This window comes from Hippoglossus hippoglossus, chromosome 4 (genome assembly GCF_009819705.1).
Source record: "Hippoglossus hippoglossus isolate fHipHip1 chromosome 4, fHipHip1.pri, whole genome shotgun sequence".
Lineage (NCBI taxonomy): Eukaryota > Metazoa > Chordata > Actinopteri > Pleuronectiformes > Pleuronectidae > Hippoglossus > Hippoglossus hippoglossus.
The window spans coordinates 4,740,579-4,756,823 of record NC_047154.1 but is presented as its reverse complement, the minus strand read 5'-3'; the positions used below and the strand labels follow the sequence as shown (position 1 = coordinate 4,756,823).

General features: G+C 41.3%; 2 protein-coding genes across 5 annotated transcripts; both read left to right on the top strand.

Moving 5' to 3' along the window:
• Positions 1–3,502: 3,502 nt before the first annotated feature.
• zgc:103559 (uncharacterized protein LOC494056 homolog) lies at positions 3,503–9,416 on the top strand. Of its 2 annotated transcripts, XM_034583208.1 has the most exons (12): positions 3,503–3,775; positions 3,875–4,026; positions 4,834–4,948; positions 5,051–5,197; positions 5,294–5,339; positions 6,266–6,359; positions 6,458–6,644; positions 6,734–6,872; positions 8,725–8,897; positions 8,974–9,006; positions 9,091–9,254; positions 9,288–9,416. In XM_034583208.1, exons 1-11 carry the CDS (start codon positions 3,629–3,631, stop codon positions 9,238–9,240), a joined length of 1,383 nt encoding a protein of 460 aa, XP_034439099.1. In that variant the 5' UTR covers positions 3,503–3,628; the 3' UTR covers positions 9,241–9,254; positions 9,288–9,416. The 2 variants fall into 2 exon arrangements, 1 of the variants encoding a protein (XP_034439099.1); XR_004613653.1 differs by lacking the exon at positions 9,288–9,416 and having other exon boundaries at positions 3,506–3,776; positions 3,873–4,026; positions 8,725–9,006; positions 9,091–9,205.
• A 1,040-nt stretch (positions 9,417–10,456) lies between these two features.
• Positions 10,457–14,327, top strand: agxta (alanine--glyoxylate and serine--pyruvate aminotransferase a). Of its 3 annotated transcripts, none has more exons than XR_004613656.1 (11): positions 10,457–10,757; positions 11,668–11,860; positions 11,952–12,016; positions 12,174–12,274; positions 12,370–12,440; positions 12,554–12,638; positions 12,724–12,822; positions 12,943–13,012; positions 13,673–13,779; positions 13,888–14,016; positions 14,125–14,324. XR_004613656.1 is itself a non-coding variant. In XM_034583211.1 (11 exons), exons 1-11 carry the CDS (start codon positions 10,599–10,601, stop codon positions 14,230–14,232), a joined length of 1,176 nt encoding a protein of 391 aa, XP_034439102.1. In that variant the 5' UTR covers positions 10,460–10,598; the 3' UTR covers positions 14,233–14,327. The 3 variants fall into 3 exon arrangements, 1 of the variants encoding a protein (XP_034439102.1); XR_004613657.1 differs by having other exon boundaries at positions 10,458–10,757; positions 13,673–13,772; XM_034583211.1 differs by having other exon boundaries at positions 10,460–10,757; positions 13,673–13,768; positions 14,125–14,327.
• The last annotated feature ends 1,918 nt before the right edge of the window (positions 14,328–16,245 follow it).

Here is a 16,245-nt window from a genome sequence, read left to right as displayed (position 1 = left end):
GGCTAAAGTATTAAAAATAGTACATCATCAACTGTTCATAATATATATTTTGTTTAATACAGGAATAATACAGACTCTTGTATTGTCATATATGAATTCATAACTTAATCTCTCAGCCTTCTGTTAATCTATGTCATGAGCTTCTTCTTCCCCGGTGATGAAGCTGCTGCAGGAGGCGGGGTCTAATCTAAAACTGCCTGCTCTGATTGGATCAATTCTCCTTTAGTTTTTAGAAATATATAACAGTGTGAACATGTCACAAAATGCATAGTGGAGTAGAAAGTACAGATATCTGCTGATATATGTAGTTGAGTAAAAGTAAGAAACACCAGAAAATAAATCTACTTAAGTAAAGTACATTAAAGTACGTTCCACCTCAGACGCCTGAGAGACTTTCAGCTCCCCCTCAAGATGCTCAGGAACGTTTACACCTGCACTATCGAGAGCATCTTGAGTGGGAGCATCACCACCTGGATGGGCAGCTGCACTAAGCAGGACTTCTTGGCCCTGAAAAGGGAGGAGGGGAGGGGAGGGAAGAGGGTGAGGAGGGGAGGGGGTTAAGGTGTAAGGTAGTGGGGGGAGCTGGGATGAGGGGATGATTGACAGGGCAGAGGGAGAGAAAGGATGGGAGAGGAGATTAGGAGGGTTTGAAGTTGAAGAGAAAACAGGGGAACCTCCTCCTCGTCGTCCCCTCATTCTCCTCCTTCTCTCTCTTCTTCCTTTCTTTCTTTTTCATCTTCTCCTCCTTCTTCCTTTCTTTCTTCTCCATCTTCTCCTCCTTCCTTTCTTTCTTCTCCATCTTCTCCTCCTTCTCGCTCTTCTTCCTTTCTTTCTTCTCCTCTTTCTCCTTCTTGACCCTCTCCTTGTAGCTGTCAGTCTTCTAGACCTGTTCCTGAAAACACAGAGACAACATAAGTTTCACTCTTTTCTTTTTCAAAGTCTGAATCGGAAACAAATCAACAATCCAATATTATTCAATCAGAATGAGTTGGTGTAACGTACCTAATAATTGTTGGTGATATTTTTTGTCTTCACATGGTCTTAAAATTACAGCCACAGAAATACAAAGACATGTGACTCCTGTTGTGCGTTTGTTCATATTGCATTGACTGAATGAATCTCTCACACTGAAACACCCACGTCACATATTTGGTCTCCACCCTCTCTCTCCACAGTTGCACCTACAGCACCTGACGTTCAGGCTGGCGAGTCGCTTCACGGCAGCTCTTCCTCCTATTCAGACCTGGACTTTATAGGGGAATGCAGCTTTGGCAAAATCGTCGCGTCCATGAATCTCAGGACCAAACAGAACGTGGCTGTGAAAATCCTGAAGAAGGACACAGAGTTGGCCCAGGACCCTGAGCATGAGGTATGAGACTGAATTCTTTGTTTATTTTCCTGTGCTCAAGTGTTGTCTGCTCCATCAGAACATGTAGCTGATCACAAACTGTTGATAGTCTTGTCTTATCATGCTTCCTCTTTTCTCTCCAGGTATCCATGTTGAAACTCATCAGTGACCTGGATTCGGATCGCACCAACATGGTCAAATTCCATGAACAATTTCAGCACATGGAACAGTGTTCGAGAGGCTGGAAATGAATCTCTATGACCTGCTAGAGCAGCGAGAGTGGGAGCACCTTCCTCTACATAAGATCCGCCCAGCTGCCAAGCAGGTATGTAGCCGCAGTCAATGCACCATGAAACCAATACCCTTTTGTTAGAGAGATCCCCAAAACTTTAACCTAACAACCAACAACAGCACATGTTGTGTATTCTTTCTGTCCCTGCAGCTCTTGGTGGCCTTGGATGCCCTGAAGGGTCTTGGCGTCCTGCACGCGGACATCAAACTGGACAACGTTATGTTCGTCAACATGCAGGATCAGCCACTCAGGGTGAAGCTGATTGACTTTGGCTGCGCCATGATGGCGTCCCAAGTCGAGCTGGGGATGGAGATCCAGCCGTATGGGTACAGGTGAGTTCATCCTGCACAGGTTTTTCATCTTTGGCTCATGTCTTTCCTTCTCAGGGCTCCAGAAGTATCACTTGGTCTTCCAATCACAGAGGCCATCGATGTGTGGGGGGTTGGGGTTGTACTGGCGTTCCTGTACCTGGCTCAAAACCTGTTCCCCATAGACTGTAAATACCAAATGGTATATATCATCTAACCAAATGGATTTTTATCTATTTTTCATATTTATAGAGAATGTAAGCAGATGTGATTCTCATAATGTGTATTCTATCTGCAGATGAAGTGCATGGTTACAGTGCTGGGCCAGCCGCAGGACCACCTGCTCCCTGCTGGCAAGTGAAGCCAGCAGTTCTTCATTGAACTCACCAGGTGAACTCTCCTGGTGTTCTGACCTGACAATAGTGTACACAGACACCACCTGGTCGTCAGTCTTCCATCACACACGTGAAGTCTCCTGGAGTTCTGACGAGGCTGTAGACGTCACCGCTGCAGCCACAGCCTCCTCTGGCGGCAAGAGAAAGCTGCTGAGAAGAATCTGAAAATTCTTCTCAAGCCTCACAAGCTGCTTCCGTCCAAAAGTGGAGGACTGAATTATTTGTATATTTATTTATTTATTGGTGTTTTTCTATTTTAATCTACATTGTACTACCTTTCAATATTTTAAATATTTTATTAACTCTTTTTTTGCTACATTTTAAAACATTTTTATACATTTAATGTTTTTAATACTGTGTAATATTTTTACTTAATGTTTTTTTTTAAACTGTTGATATTGCTTGTTTCATTTAAATACCTTGAATAATCGTTCTCTGTTACAGTGTGTAAATAAAATGTATTGATTGTGTTTCAGTACAGTGCCTCATCATTATACAAAGTCATCTGCCTGAGTGAGCGGTCATGTGAAATGCATTTTCAGGTGTGTTATTATGGACGAGGGTTAAAACTGATCCGGAGTGAGCAGTCATCAGGACGCATTCAGGCGCATTCACGTCTGTATCGTAGCATCGACCACTTGTGATTGGATGTTGTTACCTGGTCTTCATTCCACACACAGTTATTCTCTGGTGTTCTCTCCTTCTTAGTCTCCAACATCTTATTGCATCTCAGCAGGTCCCCACTCTGCATCCATGAGGCAGAAGCAGATCCAAACCGTATTCCCCTGAGGAGGAGGCCACACACACACACACACACACGGGCGCACACACGGGCGCACACACACGCACACACACGGGCGCACACACACGGCTCCACCCCGTTTGCGCGTTCACGGGAGAGTCGCGCTCACCACGTCACACCCTATGCATCCCACACGGTGAGCGAGGAGAGAAAGTGGGTCAGGAAATTGTCCAATAGGGAGTCTGCATCGATGCTGAGATTCTGAGTGAACCTCTGCGCTGTGTGCAGTGTTATTTCTGCGTTCTGCTCGATCAGAAATGATAATTGTCATCACACGTGCCTGTGACATCACAAGACTGGTTAGAGAGAGAGAGAGAGAGAGAGAGAGAGAGAGAGAGAGAGAGAGAGAGAGAGAGAGTCAACAGAGGCTTCAAACTTTGAACTGGACCGTGAGGGGTGGTGGGAGCTGCAGGCCACTCATCTGCCAAGGGTGTATCACAGTGTAGAGACAGAGACTTTCATTCCCAGTCAGTAGAAGCAGACATGGAGCTGGGTTCTACTGTGACTGCTGTGAGGAGCCAGAGGGTCCTGATAGGAGACCATGTCTGTCCTGCTGTTGTCCTCATAAAGGATGGAAGAATTCATCAAATCCTCTCTGACATCAACTCCTCTGCAGATGTTGGATGTGAGGTAAGCTGACTCACACTGATCCTCCTCCTGGAATCCAAATGTATTGAAGAGGTGTTTGATGTTAAAAGAGATGCTATCTGTTCTCATCTGTGATTGCAGGTGCTTGACGTCGGGGACAGTGTGGTGATGCCCGGCATTGTGGACAGCCATGTCCATGTGAATGAACCAGGACGCACCTCCTGGGAGGGTTTCTGGACAGCCACCAGGGCTGCTGCAGCTGGAGGGGTGACCACCATTGTAGACATGCCCCTGTAAGTTGGAGACTCCCTCCACTGCCCCCTAACATCGATCAGTGCCCATCCAAGAACAGTTGACTCCAGGGCAACTGGACTTTCCCCTTTCATCCCAGACGCTTCCTCAGTTATTTTGATGGAGGGTGAAATGTCTAATTGCCCTTCAGTCATTTTTTCTTGGATGATTGTGACATAGGTGACTGATAATCCTCACAGGAACCCACTGTTTGACTAAGGGAAGGTTATAGTTGAAGTTGAAGGCAGCAGGGTAAACAGATTGTGAAATACAGGTTTTAAAGTTTCTTCAGGCAAATATCTAAGTGGCAGTAATACAGGTTTGTACACATGACAGTATAATGTGAATCTAAGAGTCAATTTTCTGAAAATATTATCCTTCTTTATATAGTTTAAAAAGGATATGAACATTAGCATAGTATATCTTTATTAAGTGTATTAATTTATTATTACTATTTTTATTAATAAAAGTATTTAATGCAACTACTGGTTTCACTAAGCTGGAGTGTATTTGTTGTTGCTCTTTAGCTTTTAGCTTTAGTGTCTCTGGGAAGATACGCAAAACAAAGTTTTGATCTTTAGAACAATATATAAGCAGTTGAATTTTGCTTTGCTATAAATACGTATTTATATGAGAGATTTCAGAAAACAAACTGCTGGGGAATAGCTTCTGAAGACAACATTATTTTATTCATCTGTAAATCTAAGGAAATAGTCAGTGAAGCATTGGCTGAGATATTCTTAGAGTGAAACTGAATATGCTTTTAGTTTAAACATTTAGTTTCTTTTCTGTTTTTAAACCTCATACAGAAATAGCGTCCCTCCAACCACCACTCTGGATAATTTTCACGAGAAGCTGCGGGAGGCGACAGGGAAGTGTTTTGTGGACACGGCTTTCTGGGGAGGTGTAATTCCTAATAATCAGGTCGGCCATATGCAGTGGAACGGTTTGAACAAAGATGAACACATTGTCAGTCAGACTGTACTGAATTAGAACCAAAGACAAACAGCAGATGTCTCCTTACAGCTTGACCTGCGGCCCATGATCCAAGCTGGAGTAGCTGGCTTCAAATGCTTCCTCATCCATAGTGGTGTGGAGGAGTTTCCCCACGTGACTGACTCGGATCTACACACGGCCATGAAGCAGCTGCAAGGCACAGGAAGTGTCCTGCTGGTAACCTCCAGAACATCTACTATACTTGATGAACATTTTAAAAATAAAATAGTAGTGTTTTAATTGAAATATATTTTGCTTTGTCTCCTCCTCCAGTTTCATGCAGAGTTAGATGTTGAGCAAACAACAGAGGAGACAGCTGGTAAGAATTATTTCACATATCCTACATATTTTAGCACAAGTTATTGCTTGCTAATCCTTTGATGTGTTTTTATTATTTAAACGTGCTTAAATAATGGAAATATGTATCGAAAAATTAAAGGGGGTTGCTGATAAATTGTTGCCATACTGCAACAATGCACAATGGTGGAAAGCAAAATCGTATTTTTTTCTACAAAATCATCCTTTCATTGAAATTAAGACTAAACAAACCCAGCTTATGTTTGGTCAAATGCAGTTTTCAATATATATTTGTATTTTCTAATGGTTATTTGGAATAATAATAACATTAATAACATTGTAAAAAGACAGTTACATGCACTTGTAATACTACGCAGCGACAGGAACAAAAAAAATCCCATTCTCATTCAATGTCATTTAGTCATCATCAAAATATTTTCCAAACAAATTTACATTATATTTAAAATTTTTATCCAAATTACCCTCCTTGTCAAAGAGGGTTATATACATCACAACTGATGACACAACAGTCATGTATAAGTGTGTGTTACTTTTAATCTAAGGTTTATGTTTGGCCAATGGATCAATACCAATACTGGGATGATATTGTCACTGTGACAGGAAATGAATTCATAATCAAATCTGGTGGTAGTTTTCACTGTTGACAGTGGAGGTGATAAACCATCCACATGGTTAGATAGGGGAAATTGCTAATGTGTTTTTGTGATTTGGTGAACTGACCCTTTAAGAGAAAATCTACACAACGTAAAAAGTGTGGCTTTACAGTTTTATCCAGGTAGAATAGTCAGAAAATTGGATTAGCTGTATCTTTCATTAAGGTATCTAAAATTAAGGTTTATAATACAGTACCACAGTACTGATACATTACTCACACAATTTGTTTTCAGTCACACATACTCACATCCTCCAAACCTTTTTCCATATTAGACCCTTGTCAGTACTCCACTTTTCTCCAGTCCAGGCCAGATGTCATGGAGATAGAGGCCATTCGCACTGTCACAGAACTCTGCCTGCAGTACCAGTAAGAACACCAGCATGTTGATAAATATCCACAACACAACAGCAGCTCACTCTGGATAGGATTTGGTTGCGTCCGTCAACTACCTTTCTCTGCCCCAGGGTGCGGTGCCATATTGTTCATTTGTCCTCTGCAAAGTGTCTGAAACTGATCCAGGCGGCGCGGCTGGCCGGGGCCCCGCTGACGGTGGAGACGACCCACCACTACCTCAGCCTGTGTGCTGAGAACATACCTGCAGGGGCCACGCAGTTCAAGTGCTGTCCTCCCATCAGAGGATCAGAGAACCAGGTAAATGGAACAGGATGCAGAGTAGATGACAGTATGACTACTGTATTTTCACCGATCGATTGATTGATAGATCGACTGTGTCCCTTCAGGAGCAGTTATGGTCAGCACTGAAAGCTGGGCAGATTGACATGGTGGTGTCTGATCACTCTCCCTGCACCCCTGATCTGAAGAAGCTGGACAGTGGAGACTTCACTCAGGCCTGGGGAGGAATTTCTTCACTGCAATTTGGTAACTAGAATGACTCTTATTCCACTGACAAGGCCCAACAGTCCCATTAAAGTCAAACAAGCTGCACCAAATGTCACACACTCATAGATATCAGTACCCTTAACGTGCCTGTTTTTTTTGATAACAGTGAAAATGTAAAAAAATACCTTGTCTGTCAATGTTAAAGAAAGTGACAAGAATCCTGGATCTGCGCCCTGATCCAGATCCTCACCAAACATTTAGTGGGTTCTTCCCTGATCCATACTCCATCCTTCCATCAGGTTTCATAACCCAGCCTTTAGTTGTGTTGTCCTTCCTACAAACATACAAACCAACCAACCATCAAATGGACACGGGCGAAAACATCACCTCCTTGGTGGAGCTAACTAGAGACTAGTGACAGACACACTTAATATTTCTTTCCCTGAGGGTGCAGTTGCAAAGTTGCAGTTCTAATATGACGGTTAATGTAAAACTCAATGCAACATAACATTAGATCTAAATATAGTCCATTGACTCGGGACTGCAATTTGTTATCGCACCTATTACCCTCAATCTTGACCAAATCTGGATCAGCTATTTTCCAGGGTGCCCAACTTCAAAATGTGTTCAGCGTATGGGACATTCAGCTCCCTGAAGGTCTCAGTGTGCACTGCAGCATAAAGACGAGCAAACAGCACAGCAGAAAAAGAGGTGGGGTCGTCGCATAGACACCGGGTGCAGGCCATAAAATGATGCATGCTGATTGGTACTACTAAATCAAATATAGGCTACTGCAGATGTAAATAAATAGTATCTTTGGTCAATCATCAGTGCTTGTTCATTAGCTAACCTAAATCCAATTTAGCATTAGTCCATTAAGTAACTGCAGTTAAGTCTTATGCAGCTAAGAAAAATGTTGCTGTTTTTAAAGCTACAAAGGCTGAGTGGTGTGTCAAATTTATTTTTGATTTTTTAAATTAACCTTCTTAACACAACTTTTAACTAGCCCATGTTTGATGCAACATCATTATTGCACATTTCCAGTTTAATCAAGCACTCAAAGAGCTTTACAGTATGAGTTAGATTCACCCATTCACGTACATATTTATCCCAAGGACACTTTGGAGTGCCGACTAGCGGTGCCGGGGATCGAATCACCGACCCTCTGGTTATTAGACGACCTGCGCTACCTCAGCAGCTTTGGCGCATTAGTGTCCCATGTTTTCTGAATAATTCTTTACGTTTTTTCACTCCTAATGGAGAGTGTCATGACACACATTAGTAATTAGATGTAAGGTGATACTGCTTACTAGGTTATGTTTACAAATTTTACAGTTTTACTGTACCAATCTCCAGCTTTAGGCTGCAGATCTAAAAATGCTCTGGCATCAATGCGAGGTCTGCACGGATGCTGTCACAGAGCCATGACAGCCATGATAATCACTGTCTGTGGAGCAGAGCCAGGATTTGTCTCCACTTGACAAATCCTCTCTGCTGCTCAGCTGAAGGCGACACAAGCAAACACCCACAAAACAGGACAGTTCTGTGAAGTATTACAGGAATAATATATGCACATTTTAGGGGGGATTACGTGTTCGCTCCTTCCGTCCTCCCCTATAATCTGTTGTATAATCACCCACACTGGGCAAAGTTTGCAGGGAGGTAAACAAGAGCTGTGTGCCGGTGTAGAGGGCAACGGTCATTTACTGTTCTGACACAGTGAGTGGACAGGAGCAACACTTAAACAGTGAAGTACAGATTAGAATAATGACAGTACCTGGCATGATTGTACTTGTAAGAACTTGTGAGAACTACATAAAGCTTGTCATATTTGACTGGTGTTAAGACAAGTATTTACGGGATTGTTTATCGTTGTCAACATGTTTACCAGGTTTGCCTCTGTTCTGGAGTTCAGCCAGAAAGAGAGGCTTCCAGCTGTGTGATGTTACGAGGCTTCTCAGCCACAGAACAGCCCAGCTGTGCAGTCTTGACAGCCAGAAAGGCAGCCTGAGCCCCGGCTATGATGCCGACTTGGTTATATGGGACCCAGACAGAGAATTTGAGGTAAGAACGAGTCCTTAACTTTAACAATCCCCTAATCGTGAATCAGCTTTGTTTCATCGTCTGTTGTACTTCACAGATTCAAGAAGCAGGTATACACCATAAAAACAAGGTGAGTAAAAACACGAGGACACATTTCATGAACAGTACGATGGAGCGAGCGCAGATTGTTGACGAGCTGATGGTGTCTGTGCAGACAACTCCTTACCTTGGCACCACACTGCATGGAGTGGTGTGTGCGACTATCCTCAGAGGACGGCTGGTGTACAAAGAAGGCTCCTTCTGCCCCGAGCCTCTGGGCAAACACCTCCTCATCCCACAGAGGGAAACTCAAACCCAGCTCTGAAGCATTAAAATCACTGACTATCATTTCTGTCAAACTTATGAAACATTTCTCGCAGATTTTCATTTGAAAAAGAACTGGGATCACCTGCTTGTTTGATGGATTGTTGAAGACATGGTTGTAACGTGTAATAATGTCAGAGTCAGACTGTATATTAAAATGTCAGCAATTTTCTATCTGAACAAAGTTACTGAAACATCAGTAAATTCAAAGAAAGACTATTTTTACTGAACTCTTCATTTCAACATGTTTGTCTTATTGTGTTATTCATGTCCTGAGAGTGTATGTTTAGGGCATGTGGATCAAACTGACTTAAACATATTAGAGCTGGAAAAAAAAATGCATCCATCAATCTATCATTTTTTTCTTCTCTTATTTCTCACCCCCCAGCATTCACACTTTATATATCCCAATCAGGCAGTACTATTTATTCTTGTATTGTTATAATATCATTACATAATGACTTCATCGCTTAATTTATACAATATGACAACAAATGATTGGTTATTCTAAATAAGCTGTAGATTGTGTCTCTAAGGATATTGGTTGCAAACGTTAGTGCAATGCTACACTGTATGACATAATGTCTTACTTCATAGTGCCGCCATTATCCTAACATATAACCATAAATTATTTAAAAATATATATGAGCTTTAAGTCGTGAATGTAGTCCTGTAGGAAAAGGGTATTTTTGAACTTTGAACGATACAATTTCTTATCTCATTGTATTGATCTTCTGACCAATAGAAGCTTAGACTGTCTCTCTTATGGAGCTGTTCCACATTCTTTTTCTGCGCGCACGGGCGCACACACGCACACGCACACGCACACACACACACACACACAAAGTAAATCATACAAAATAAGGTGAAACCCTGAATTACTGGTGCACCAATGTGATACAACTCATATCCTTAAAACATCTCACTTTACCAGGCTTTTCCAAAATGTCCATCAATGTTAAATTTTATACAGATACTAAATTTAAATCTACTGCATGAAAATTGTAAATTCAAACGTCAGAGGTTATGAATTGATTTAACATGTCAGCTACCGACTGGATTTTCACCATGGTCAGCCTATGGAAACCTTCAAGATCAGTGTAATAGTTAAACCTGGAGAGTTTGTAGTCAATATTTAACATTTGAGGACATTTTAACTTCCTTATCTGTAAAGGTTGGGAGGCATCAAGGTACCCGAGCTCAGAAAGCAGTGAGTGTTGACAGAAGAGGGAAATGTTGTGACGGACTAGTGACCTCAGGCCCTCACTGGTCAAACAGAGGGGCGTGCTCAGCCGGGGCTTTACTTTGCCTGTTTCCACGGCTCGTTGGGGTTTTGCTGCTCGTCACACTGCTGGAAACATGTCGTCCGTCCCTGTACCTCCACCAAAGTGCCTACTGAAACCGCTGGTGGTTCCTTTCCGCCACATGTTTGGACCAGGTCCTTCCAACGTCCCCCCTCGTATCCTGCAGGCCGGGGCCAATCCTGTCATTGGACACATGCATCCAGAGATATTTGAGGTAACTGTGTGTTTAACATGAATGATTGATGAATGATGACTTGCCAGGAAGAGAAAGGCATCAACTTGTTTTTTTAAATATACTGTATCTGTCACAAAACTATCCACAGTTCATAGAAAAGCAATAACCCTGTTTCAAAGACAGGCCAAAGTCACAATCTGCCTCCATCTTGAGGTACAGTAAGATGTAACATCTACTAGGAAGTACATCAGATAGAAAGCAAATGTTTACATAAGTATTACTCTTACAAATTTCATGCAACTACTGGTGCAACTACTTCTGTTTCATGCCATTTTGCTTCTATTTTCAATGGGAAATATTGTGTCTATCATATTAGTACGTTTATTTAACAGACTCAGTTGCTGGTCATTTGAAAATTAAGATTTTTTTAGAGACAAAACATATAATTTAACTAACTTCTATAAATTTAATGACAAAACCTGTTTAGTAAATTATTCTAACATTTCCTCCACCTCATCCGGCTGCAACATTAAAATGCTGCTCCAAATTGAATGTTTGTTAAATAGACTTGTTTTTTCATTATTGTTTGGTTATTTTGTAATTTAACACGTTCTATAAATGAAATGTTAAAAACTGTGAAAAAATAATTGAATGTTGTTCCAGTTAGTTATCAAGACGAAACCAGCAACTCTTCACATTGGAGAGGCTACAGAACCAGTTTTTCCAGTTCCTTTCTTAACAATGACTAATTATTATCCAAAACTGCTGCTGATGGAGTTTCTGATCATGTGCTTTCTAACTTGATTACACAGATTTAGAAAGGTTACAGCAAACCAGGGTTAGGACTACACAGTCTGCTGCTTATTTAAGGCTACAGGGTGGAATAGCACAGATAATACATTTCTATTTATACCTTTCCTCATAAAAGATTTTTCATTTCACATTACAGATAATGGATGACATCAAAAGTGGAATCCAGTACATGTTTCAGACTCAGAACCGTGTGACTTTAGCTGTGAGCGGCACCGGCCACACTGCCATGGAGTGTGCCATCTTCAACGCAGTGGAGCCCGGGGAGGGGGTGCTGACGGCAGTGAATGGAATATGGGGAGAGCGAGCAGCAGACATGGCAGAGAGGATAGGTACTTTAAAATCTTTATCAAATGATGGAATTCAAATCCTAAAAAAATAAATAAAAAACACGACAGAAAACCATGTGTTTCAATCCAACAGGTGCCAGAGTGAATACCATTGTGGCGCCTCCTGGGGGCTTCCTCACCAACGAAGAAATTGAGCGGGTATTAGACTTTAGACTTTACTGACCCCTGGGGGAAATTAGTTTTCACAGTCATTTCAGCACAATTAAAACATCAGTTAATTTATTAATAACTTATTTATTTTACTAATTTCCATTAAAGCTGCGTTCAGAGTGGTCTCACTGTTATCTCATCACAGGCCTTAGCAAAGCACAGGCCCGCCCTGCTCTTCCTTGCACATGGGGAATCTTCCACAGGAGTCCTGCATCCTTTAGATGGAATCGGACAGCTGTGCCACAAGTGAGACACAACACTCGCAACAATCTGTCTTCATCACATCTGTTTCAAATGATAAGCAGATGATAACAGAGATGTGTTATGACTTGTGTCCTCAGGTATAACTGCCTGTTTCTCGTAGACTCTGTGGCTTCAATGGGAGGAGCCCCTCTGCACATGGACCAGCAAGGTTTGTTGTTTAATCCTGCAAAGTGTTTTCCAGTGGCACAACTGATGAAATTATTTAACACATTTGTATTGTACTTCATCAGATTTTTTTTTTGTAAATGTCCGTATTGACAGGGATAGACATCCTCTACACAGGCTCTCAGAAGGTGCTAAATGCTCCACCGGGTACAGCACCTATCTCCTTCAGTGAGAGAGCATGGTGAGACCTGTATATACCTACAAGCCTGCCAGTAATAGATTACCATCACATTATAAAGTATGTTTAATGCTGAATTTGTCCACAGCCAGAAAATATTCAACCGGAGGACAAAGCCAGTGTCATTCTTCCTGGATTTGAATTGGCTTTCAAACTATTGGGGATGTGATGGCAAGCCGTCAAGAGTGTGAGACATTTTTGTTTCCTGCAGACTGGATCTGATCACATTTCACAAAGCGGTTTCATTTTTAGCCGTACTTGCACAATTTCTGTTTATTGCTCTCTCTGCTTCATTTCCTCTCTATAGATATCACCACACAGGCCCAGTCACTGCTTTTTACTCTCTGAGGGAGAGCCTGGCGGTGCTTGTTGAAGAGGTGGGACATGTGCTTCAGAGGAATGGTTGGATTTTGCTTTGAGCTGCAAAAGTTCTGCAGCCATTGAGTATTATAATAGTATACCTCTGTGCCAACAATACCTTTGTAAGAACAAGGCAAAAATATGAATTACCCACATTACCTTTTGCTTTGGTATGGAACCTATGAACAAGTAGGTTCTATACCAAAACCCTAACCCCCAACTTTGATCCATGTTCGAATCATGGCTGCAGGGACGCTAATGTCATTGTGTTGATAGGTCAGTCCAACAACCACCATGACTCAGATCTTTAACTACTGCAGGAAATTTTGTACATATAAAACAGAGGATGGATCCTCCTGACTTAAGTGATCCTCTGATTTGCACAATCATGAGGTCAAAAATTTGGGATTTGTTTAGTGCTTTAGTTTATAACCAGATACTATAAAACACATTAATGCAGACAGTAATGAGCAAATGTGAACATTCTAAACTAAGATCGTGAACATGGTAAACATTACACCTGCTACACCTGTGTGTTAGCATTGTCTTTGCATGTATGATGTCAAACAAAAACCCTGATCAGTACACCGTAAATTAGCATAAAGTCAATGTAAATATGGTACAGGTAAATGGTGATGTTGTTGTATAATGTTTGTTCAAATGTTTGTTGATCTAAGGGTCTGGAGAAATCCTGGGAAAGACATAAAGAAGTGGCGGAATACTTCCACACTAGCCTAGAAAGCATGGGGCTCCACCTTTTTGTCAAAGAAAAAGTGAGTCTTAAGTTTCAATACAACCACTTATTTGTTGTTGGTGGATTTCACACGCTCATTCAAGTCACTGTTATAACAAGAAAAAACATCACCATGTCTGGATTTACTGGTTGTTACAGAAAGCAAGGCTGCCGACTGTCACCACCATTGTTGCTCCTACTGGATATGACTGGAAAGAGATCACAAGCTACATCATGAAAACCCATAATTTAGAAATTTCCGGAGGGCTTGGACCATCAGTTGGCTTGGTAAATGATTATTTGTCTGTGTACTCACTTCTTGTTTTGTTTGCACACTAAGAAGTTGCTTAAGACTTGTGCGTAGCCTGAATCTCTGATTTTTTGGGGTCTTTTCAGGTGTTACGTGTGGGACTGATGGGATGTAACAGCAGCAAGGCCCATGTTGACATGGTGCTGGCAGCACTGAAAGATGCTCTGAAACACTGTCATGAGAACAAATTGTGATGCTTGTCTGCTGGATTGAGGCAGAAATGATCCTGATGACACTGTTACTATTGAACTAGAGACTGTGTATAAGAAATAAATCATTACCCTCAGAAGTTGTCTTGTGCAGTTCAGTCATTACGTGAATGGGAACGTCTGGCTGTTCCCCATAGTGCTGTAGTACCTCTGTGATCTTTACCTATTACAACAGTCTAAAATTAACTTAAATTTACAAACCTTTGAAAAAATTCGAATCTAAATGGTTTATTAGAGAGAGATCACATGTATCCTAACTAAGTGCATTTTTGTGCTAGATATTTTTATGGGTTCTTTCATCTTACAGATAACCTCAAACATTTTTCATGTAGGTACCAGATCAACAAGAAAAGTGAAACTTTGCTACATTATAGTGTGTATGTCACACTGATGATTTAAAATACACATTGGAGATAGTGTTGAATCTTGCCCTTTAAATATTTGTTAAGACAAAATGTTGACAGGTGAAGTAATAGTACGCTAGCTTTCCTTTTAAATTGAAAGAGAATATAGGCTGCTCCTTTTTGCAAATTCAGCACTTTCATGACTATGCATTGCAGATTTACTCATCTAGAAACATGAATTTATCAATGTATCATATTTAAAATGTTACATAGTGTGGATAACGAAACCATGTAAAGCACAATACAAATAAAGGCAGATCTAATATTAGAGGTCTTTTACAATGTAAATATAAAACTATTTATCTGACTATATCATTGAATGTTGGATTAGAATGTATTAGTTTTATCTAGGTCAGAGGTCTTCAACAGGGGGTCCGCGGAGGTACTGCAGGGGGGTCGCGACATTTTTGGTTGATTAGACAATTTTTTATATTTATTTAAAAAAAAATTCCCCAACCAATTTTTATTTAAATGTCTTTAAATACACATTAACATGAATCCAACATATTGTTGCGAACGGATTAATGGAGGCAGAAGACGTTATCTTTCAGTCAGCAATGCACACATTCAGCGACACACAGGAGCTCTCTCAAGCTGGGCACCTATGGCAAGGCGTTTGAGCATTTATTCCATATCCTTGATATCAAATGTCAGTCCCCTCCACTAGTTCGGTCTTTGTCAGCACTAGTTGGACATTTGGTCGCACTAGTTCAGTATCTTACTGTACTAGTTGAACAAAAAATCTTACTAGTCACTCTTTTTCAGCAACTAGTGGCACTTTTGTTCAACTAGTTACAACAGAAACTTTACTAGTAACACTGTGCGCCGCACTAGTAGCACCAAAGTCCCTACTAGTTGGCTTTTTGCCGCACTAGTGGCCCTCTGGACCGAACTAGTAATGCTGAAAGTGTTACACTAGTTTACTAGTGGACATTTGCGCCTGACTAGTGACACTAGTGGCTGCATTTGCAGTTTACATGTTAACTAGTGAGGCGTAAATGTCCACTAGTTGCACTAGTTCGGGTCTGTTTGACCTTACTAGTTAACTAGTGTGGCTTAAAAATAGTCACTAGTGTAACTAGTAAGAGCCAAAATGTCCACTAGTAAGGTTGTTTTTGACCTTACTAGTAAACTAGTGAGGCTCAAAATGGCTACTAGTGTAACTAGTAGGAGCCTAAAAGTCCACTAGTAGCACTAGTTGGGGTCTTTTTGGCCGTACTAGTGAGCTAGTTACAGCCACATTATTTTACTAGTAAACTAGTTAGGTCCAAAAAGAGCCACTAGTAAACTAGTGACACTGATGTTTCCCTCACTAGCTTACTAGTGGGAGACATTTTGTCTCACTTGTTCGACTCTGTACCAAACATGTAGGGACTTTGACCGAACATGTTGAACATTTTTCTTACATGTTGGGCATTTTCTTCAACTAGTTGACATTTTCGGCGCACTAGTTGACTAACCGGTTAACTCACAGCACGAGACTAGCCTAGACCTGTCCCTCCAAGCCGCCTGTACGCAACGAGGAAGACCCGCCCCTATTGCTGCTGTGCCAATCACGAGGCCGCATGTTACATGCTGGCTCTGGCAGGTTCTG